Below are 9319 nucleotides of genomic sequence, written 5' to 3' on the forward strand. Positions count from 1 at the left end.
GTATCAAATCAATATTGAGCTATATTCTCAGCACATTGTATAACAAAAAAGCCCTCCCCTCCTCCGTTTTGTCTCCTAGTGTAAAATACTTGTTAAGGGAGTGCTAATTGATTTTTGCTCGGTGATTAGTCATTTGGATGGATGGGGACACCTCTGGCACGCAGGGGGAGAAGGAGCTAAGTTAAAAGTGTTGGTTTAATTGAACCAGAGGCGTGTGGCATTCATCTTGTTAGCGGGGGAAGGGGGGGATGGGCGCACATCATTGCAGGGAGAAGGGAGCAGAGAAACGGAGAGGGAGGAAACTTAAGTCAGCTTTGCCAAAAGAGTTGAGAAGTTTTGGAGAGGATGAGATTGAGGATGAGGACTTTGAGGGAGGCTGAGTCACGCAGAAGTGCTGAGAATATACTGGCGATCAGAGAGGGGACGGGATGAAGGGGACACGGCGGGAAAAGAAGGAGAGTGGGAATGTGGAACGAAGCACTGATCTCTGAAGCCAGAAGCATCAGGACCGGCTGCACCCTAGAGCAAGGTTTTTTCTCTGCCCACACTCTCCCTCTCTCTCTCTCTCTCCTCTGGATGATTAATGACTGGCTCCTTAACACGGGCCAGCGCCTTTGCATTTCCACCAGGCCACAGGTTCTGCTCTGTTAGCAGCAGGCCAACCAGCAGAGCTCATTTTCAACAGCTGAATCGCAACACAAGAGCTGCAGTGATTCTGTGTAAAGTTTCACTGAGAGGAAATGTTTTGGGTTTTTTTGTCATACACGGCGGTTCATCCAGAAGTGGCACACAAAGGAGGTCAACCATCGGGGTTACTCTCATAGTGCTAAATAACATAAAGGAGTATTTCTTTTGTGGAAATAGCTTGCTATTGTGCCATTCACAACATTAATACCCTTGCTCTTTCCAGCAGGGAGACGGTGGGCTGTGTGGAACACAATGCAAGAGAGTTAGACACAGATAAACACACACTCAGTCTTTCATACTCACAAGTGTAGCTCAGGATGCACGTCAGCAGGGACAATAGAAGGTGATTGTAAACATTGCCCTGCAAATCCGTCCTTCTCCCACACAGTGTCTGTTTGGATTTGCTTAAGTCCCTCCATCTACACATTTCCCAGAAATAACTCAGATCTCCCAAACTGTCCTCCTTCATGTCCGGTCTAATATTTACTGCTTTAATTCCTTTACCCTACAGATGTGGAAGACAGGGAAAAGTTTGCCAACCCAATTTGAAGTGCTCTCTTATGCTGGTTTAGACAAGCTAATGGTTAGCTATGCTGATGGGGTAAAAGCGCAGCCAGTGCCCCAAATGAAATCATCACCAGCTCGTTTACGCCTGGAGAGGAAAAAACAATTAACAGTGTTTTCTCTGACTGGTATTGATCACCTACCTCTCCAGCTCTGGCTGTCAGTTTGATTGTTTCTGCAGAGGTGAGAGTCTGGGAATCCTACAGATTTCTTTGTCTATCAGGTCTAGTTGTAAACCCTGATTGAGGCTGATTTTTCTTTTCACTTGATGTAAATTAAGATCAGTGGAAGATGCATTAAGAACACGGCATGCCTTCACATGCTATCTGAGCTTCATTACGAACAGAATAACCTTGGGGGTATGTTTTCAGTAAACACAGCAAAGTGCACAAATACACTCCAATTATCTTCTCCTTATGATCTCTTAGTCTTTTGATTAGTCAAGGGAAACAAGTCAAGTCACATGTTGTGGTGGAATGTGCTGTGGCTTCTAATGCCTCTTCAAATCTACCCTGGTGTTCATCAGAGGCATGACTAAATTAATCATGCATACATATGTACATTTTCTTTAGAATCACAGCTAACGTGACCTCATTCGAATCATGGATCTTTAATTGTGTTGTGTGTTGTTTTGTGGAGGTTAACATAGCCAGCAAATACAATCTAGGTAGGACTAATGAAAAAATACACTTGCTTCAGAGCCTTTACATCGAGAACATATGATCACTTTATAAAATGTGATGTTGTGATAATTTAAACCAGCCAGTAGTGCATTAAGTTTAGGTATTTCCTACATGTTAATACATCAGTAATAATAATTCAATAATATTATAATTTAACAGATAGAAATAGAAAAATCACATTCCAAATTGATAATATCACACTCTACTCACATGGCACACCCACATCTTACTGCTATGTTATGCTCATATATCATAGGTAAAGAACAATTGTGTGACGATATTATATAAGTGTGTTATATAAGGATGATTTCAGTCTTATGCAACTTACTTTCACAGAACTTTTACTTTTGATACTTTACATTTTGCTGATGACACTTTACTGAAATAACATTTCTAATGCAGGACTTGGACCTGAGTACATCTTCCATCACTGACATTAATTCAGTAGGAAAGACACTTGATTAAATCAGTACATTATGGGGCATGGATTAAACCAAAATATAATATATAATCCTCTACTCTTTATAATCCATGAAATTGCAATTGTGTTAACAGCACTGAGTCATAACACAACACCAGACAGTCATTCAGGGTGCTCAAGCCTGCAATTAAATGTACACAATCAAAAGGGATGTTGAACTCTACAAGCCAGGGAACTCTAAAAGTTAAGTTCTGGAAATATGCCTCCACCCAGCAAACTTGTTGACCATCCACACATTGGTTTTGAAGGTCGGTCAGTTGAAATTCTTGAGCAGACTAGGGGATCACATTGCTCGCAGTGGGAATACATAGAAGGACCGGACCGGGCAGAGAGGTTGAAGGGAAGGGCAAGTGATGATTCAGTGGCAAACAGGAAATCCTCATTAGAGACTAACTCTAATGAGGATTTCCTGTTTACTTATTTTGCCTTATTGCTCCACTGCCTTATATTGTGTTCTTGTTTACATTCATCACTGATAAAAAAAACCTTATCTGGTCTGTTCTGATCTCATCCACAGCTAACACTACAGAGCACCAAGTCCAGGGTGGCCTTCTTTGAGGAACTTTAAACTACACATCAGTAAAGACGGGATGCACAACTGCCAAGAACCTCATGTTTCTACATTCCTGGTCAGTGTAAATGACTCACCGCACTACAAAGCCCTATAGCCCACTTCTTGGGAACCACCATGAAACACTATGAAAAAAAAGAAAAGAAAAAAGACCACTGCCTTGATCTGCACCAACTCCAGGCGCCTTGTGTTTACGCACAAACAGGGATGAATGCGTAATGCTCCTGCAAAATGTTCCTGCGCTAAATCTGGGATTCATAAAAAATTGAGTGTGTGTTTACAGTAGGTGTTTGAAATAAAGCACATTCCCCTTGAACATTTTGAAGTGAACTTGGGTGTTGGGGGGTTCATTAGTGTCAAAGAATAAAGGTAGACGACGCAAGAAGGAAATAAACAAAATTGTGTAATATGAAATTTGACTGCTCCTGTTCTACTGTGGGTTTAATGAGACAGTACTCGTGGAGTTTAGAAGGGTTATTATATCATGTCCAAATGGGGTGACCTACATTAGCTGAATGCCTAAGTGTTTTGAAATTCGAAAAGGAAACAAACCACTAAGGGATAAAGTTGAAAAAGAGAATGAATGATTATACGGCTGATACGTCACTCATACCCTTTCCCAGATAGTAGTTATACACAGCAAATTAAACTTCCTTCTGCTTAAACACTGACCATTTGTTATATTACATTTTATTCATAATGTCAACAAATTCCTTCATATGATTTATTCTTTCTTTGCTTAATAACTTCATGGTTAAATTAAAAAAAGGATGTTCAGGCAGCAAATACAGGGCATTTTTTTGCCATCATAAATTTAAAGAGCCATTTAATGCTAATAGTGAGAGTTGATGGGCTGTGGTGAATATTAAGCTCTTTCTCAACACAAAAATCCAACTCTGTGAATATCATCAAGGAATTTGCCTCAGTTGAGTTGTGTGAGCAGTGTTTTTATTTTTTTAATCTCAGAATCTGTGTCCATGTTTGTGCCTTTATGCAACTTTGTTGTGCTGAATGTAGACGATTTGTTATACATGAGGCCTTAGGACTTTTGTTTACATCTTGTATACACAGAGAAGTAATGTTACATATCTTTGGGCTGCCTCCAGCTATTGATTAGGGTGTCCTTAACGCAGGGCACTGAGTGCACTACGCTCTGCTCTTGAAAGTGAAGAGATCATTTGTACTAGGCGGTTCTGAACTGGATGAAGGATTTTTAGATGTGAGCTTCTGTCACATCTATCATCTATCTCAGTTTTTTTTTTTTTTTTTTTGTGAAGACAACCACTTTTTTGAAACATGAATTTGCATCTATTTTGAATTAATGTGTCTTTCTGAATTAATGTACTCTTTCCCTCTGAAAGCATTTTTTTTTGTGGAATTATAATGTGAAGAAAACGGTTTTTATTTTTCTTTCTGTCTGCTTTTAACAAGAATAGAAATCAGTATTTGAAAAGAAACCTGTGGAGGAGTTACAGTACCTATATTTCTAGATATACATCGTAGCAGATACAGTATGTATGTTTTGCCTGTAAAATAAATGAATATCACGTCTGATCTTTTTTATGTTTGAGTATTTTTCCATTCAGAAATAACATTGGTAGTTATTTTGGCAGACTTTGATGAATGTCAGCTTTGATATTGCAAGTGCCAAGAGTCTCTTCCACCCGACCCAAACAGACATCCAATTACACCTTTGAAATGAATCAAGTGTTATGTAAGTACCCTCCATCTTGTGTCAGATCACATACCCTGTTTGCTTGAGTGACAACGTCTTTGTGTGTGTGCTTGTGTGCCTACGGATGCGTGGGCGAGCGGGGTGTGTTGCATGCCCCGTGCACTCGTTTTTGTGCCGGCGTGTGTTGTGTGTCACCACATTAACCCTTTAATGTGAGTTTTTCTATCCGTGGCTTCGGGTCTCTGAGACTGACAGCTCTCTTCCAGAGTGAGTGGCACTGAGGTCAGGGGGCTTCTCTATAGCTCTGTCACCTCTTGGCTTAGTTGGAGAATGACCACCCCCGGCTTGTCAGTGTTGTGACAGAGAGACGTCATCGGGAGCCAACTCTCCCCTGGGGGTCTGGGGCTCAGAGGAGCAGGGGTGGAAGGTCTGCAGGGGCATCAGGGATACCGACAAGACACGCAGATTCTCCCTCATTGTTGCCACCCCCTCAACACTGTCCGCTGAAACAGGAGAGAGGGAAGAGGGCATGAGATAGGAAGAATCACATCTTTTGTTATTTATCCATTCTCAAGGGATCACAGTTGACGTCACACCTGCACAGACAAACACTCATCTTGCAGCAGATTGTTAAAGGTTCTCAGTTTACTGCAGGGTGAGGGGAGTTGACAGGGACAGCACAGCACCTGCTAAGGGCTTGATTATAGAACAGGCACACACAATAGGAAGGAAAAACCCTTGTATCATAATCCAGGGTGAGCCTCTGTTCACAGAGCAGGTCATGTGTCAAAATGATGAAATAACAGTTTTATTGGTTAAGTACAATTAACATTTTTATGTTTTGACTGCAAATAATGGCCAGAGCTTTACTTGCTTTAATGTGGAACTGCCAATGTAGGCTAAACATAACAACAATGCATGTATATCATTCGCTTTAACTGTGATTAACCTGTGTTCAGCCCTCATTATGCTACCATGGTTACCAATAGAGATCCAGTGTAGATGTCTGAACTACTTCATTGAAAGCTTGGGTTTTAATATGGGTCATTCATGAGGTATGCCAGTTCAAGACATCTTCAGGTGTGAGCTAGCTAGCTAGCTAGGTCGTGACCATTTCCTTGTTCCGTAACTGCTTTAGCACATTATGACAGTGAGGTTGTGATTGACATAAAGGTTATGAAGTCACAGAAGTACCCTTAAAGGTAGCTACCATAGGTCTCTCTACTTTCCTGCGTAACAATAGAAGTGCAGCTATGTTTTCTAGCTTTAAAAAACATGCACTGCGGTGAAGGCTAAACCACCCAACGGGTAGTCGCACCCAACACCTAAACAGATTATTTAATAGTTGATAAATTTTCACCTTGGATTCAGGTTTACTTTCAACCTCAGCAAACCCTAGTGCTATAAGGCAACGTTAACTGTAATGCTAACAAACAATGCTAACAGCCATCTCAACATACCTACTACTAACAGTATCCTACCTTTTACACCAGAACACACATTATGTTCTCGGCAATATTAGGCCTATGTTTCATTCATTAATTTCCTTCATTGTCTTCATTTGTTGCCACTGCTAATGTTAAGCTCAAATGACCAGTTTAGGTAAATTGTAATTTATACGATTTAAGGTAAAGATCATATTTGCTGCAAACTCTGTGACCACCAGCTTCTACTTATCAGACCTAAAGCATTTTTTTTTCACGTGTTCATCTGCTGTGTCCTCCCATGACATTGTGAGCACCACAAACTAAACCATTCATTGTGTTTTATCTCCACCATGGCGGAGCTGACTATTTCCTATGGGTTTATCAGCCTCTTTCTCAAATATACTCCCATGTGCTAATCTCTTCCCACCCATACCTATTCTAAAAATATGCCAGCTCAGAAATCCTTTTGTAACACTCTGGGCAAATGCAACAATATTATTCACATCAGATGACAAATGAATTTCGCCCTTGATTTCTGCTGCTAGATAATTTATGTTACCTGGCTTATCTTGCTTGGACAAGCTGTAGAACTGAACTTAAAGGATGGCAAGAGACTTCAAGTATTAGTTGGTTTATTTGGACGGGGGATTTTAACTGACTGTTTTGCCTGAGGCACAACCTTTACCCATCTTACTGCTAACTCCTGCTGATGTATTTCCTCCAGTGACCAGCCTGCTTTTCCCTGAGGGTGTTTTCTCCATAAAGGTTGCCCTTAATGTAACCCTGTTCCTCTCGTGTTGCACCTGCTCTACAATATAACAGATAAAGAAGGTTGAGCACTTCTTCTATGACTTAAGATACTTTGAACCTTATCTGAAAGCTCACCTGCGTGGATTTAAATACCTCTTCAAAGATAGATATGTAGATATTATCAGAAATCCCTCTGCAACGTCCCTATGATGTGCAGTCTTTGTGTCAGGAGCCACGCTGGCCTTATAAATTAAATTATGAGCATAGGCAATTTTTAACTGTCATCTCTTAATCCTGATCTTCCTGTGCCTTTACTCATTGCCTTGAATTCCTCCTTCTGAGACTGTCCTTACCAGAAAAATGGCACTGGCATTTGTCCACTGAAAATGACATATGTTTACATTTTCTTGTCAAGCAACTTCTCTTGGTTGTCCGAATAATGACCGGCCTCTTTAAGTGGCATAGGCAGAAGTTGCAGTTAGCGTGTAGAGCGTACAACTTCAACAACAGATGTTGCAGTTGGCATCCCATTATCCACCAGACAACATTGGTTTGCTTTAACCATGTAGATAATCATTTGAGCTTGTTTAATGAGCTGAACACTAATCATGTAGTCTTAGTTGCGGGAAGTTAACCATATCTTTACAATAGAGGTTACAGATGAGAAAACTAAATACAAGTTACTTTTGGAAAATGGTCTGATGAATCGTTTTTGGAAGACAGTGGCAAACAACTTATTTTGTTATGAAGACTTGTTGCTCCTACTTCATCCCCTCAGTCTGACAATACTCTTTAAACAGCTGGCTTCACTAAGGCTGTGCAAAGACCAACTTCAGCCCTGCGTGAGAAAAACAAATTTCTCTCATTCGTTTTAATAAAGCCAGTCTGGTGGCGCAGCAGAGGTCCAAAATGACTCGGGACCATTCAGCAACGCAAGGCACTGCGTTGTTCAATCAAGTTCTTCCGCTAGCAGATACAGTATGCATGTGAACTCAGTAGATATATGATCTATTGTTAAAATCAGACTTATTGTAACGAAAGATAAAATATTTGCTGGACATGATTACTTTCCAGAGTTGTCTGTGAGTATTATAAATCATTGTGTAGTTTTTTGGCCTTTAATCTGTTACTGTAACTGGACTTGAATTGTATTCCATTGTCTCACCACTATCTTTAACAACACATATACATACACACACTATAGCAGCCAACTGCATTGTTTCAACAGAATTGTTTTCCATCTGAACCTGTTAAAACAGGTTCACAGACTTCTTCTTCACATGCTTTTGTTTGGCACCTCATTATTTGAACTCACTGTAGTAGTGGCATGACTCTGAGCTTCTTTTAATAAAGGCCTTTGGCTTTGATAGTCACAGCCCCTGTTAAAGCACTGAGACTGTCTGCACTGGATCAAGGCCAAGCCCTTTCTGTTGCTTTTCTCCCCCTACAATGCACCGTGATGACTGAATGACCACTTCCAATGTCATGATAAAAGGTCGAGGTGAAATTGGAGTCTGCCATCATGTCTATCTCCACATGCTGCCATGACCTAGTAAACTCAGCTTTTGTGACTCTGAGTATCTACTGAAATCACTGACCATATTTTCGCAAATCAAAAATCTTTCCACAATAGTTGATGTGGTACACAGCCAAAGGCATTAGTAAGGTCTAAAAATACCATATGGAGATTTCAGGTCTTCAGCCTGGGCGACTGAATTTCTTGCCAAATCATGCTTGTACACTCCGGGCAGCTGTCAATGCCTCATAGTGCAGGTTTTTGCTCTGGTGTGTCAATGCACTCACTCTTAGTAACTGGACTGTCCCCAATACAATGAGGAGAGTCTTTACTTGCACAACAAGAAAACAAATAAGTGGGCTAAGCTCTAAATCTAAGCTGAATGTACAGATTTTTTAATTTTCATTCATGGAATATTTTGCAGCTTTAAACCATGATGTAGGAGTAAACCTATATTTTTTTCAGTCTTTTTGCCTACACAAGAATCTCAATAAAATCTAAAGAAAGTGGGTTTTAGTAGTCATGTAAGCACATTTTGTTTTGGCTTGTGAACAGAAAAGAGCAATTTGAAACATCATTTAAATGTGCACGCGTGCACTGTACCAGCATGCTCGTGCTTGTGGGTAATAAGCACATTTATCAGCATCTTGTGCAGAAATTGTCCTGGCTGGAGAATCCATGGACTCTTTCATTATGGAACACTTCCTCAAAGTGGTGAATCCCCTCTGCTTGCCTTGTTGTGTGTGTGGGGAGGGGGAGGGGGGTGATCTGCAGCAGCCTCCCTTGCTCCCGCGGGAATGTATTTTATACACTGGATATTCAGTACGAATCCTCTTGACATTAGTCCTTTCTGCTTCTCTGCATCCTGGTATTTATTTGATAATGTGTCACCTCACCTTACACATATGTTGAGAGTGATTAAATTCATACAGTCCCTGGAGACTCTGTGGTGGTGGTGGCAGGGG

At 40.7% G+C, this 9319-nt stretch overlaps 1 protein-coding gene across 1 annotated transcript in view; it reads left to right on the top strand.

Annotated features, from left to right (window-relative positions):
• Positions 1 to 4540, top strand: part of nf2a (NF2, moesin-ezrin-radixin like (MERLIN) tumor suppressor a) — a 30657-nt gene extending 26117 nt beyond the window's left edge. Inside the window, exon 16 of the mRNA XM_023417167.2 lies at positions 2933 to 4540. Within this exon, the coding sequence (XP_023272935.1) occupies positions 2933 to 2983 (51 nt within the window). The 3' untranslated portion in view covers positions 2984 to 4540. The remainder of the gene's footprint in view (positions 1 to 2932) is intronic.
• The last annotated feature ends 4779 nt before the right edge of the window (positions 4541 to 9319 follow it).

The sequence above is a fragment of the Seriola lalandi genome, unplaced genomic scaffold (assembly GCF_002814215.2).
Source record: "Seriola lalandi dorsalis isolate HSWRI2012SDOR001 ecotype SW California unplaced genomic scaffold, Sedor1 jcf7180002054572, whole genome shotgun sequence".
NCBI lineage: Eukaryota > Metazoa > Chordata > Actinopteri > Carangiformes > Carangidae > Seriola > Seriola lalandi.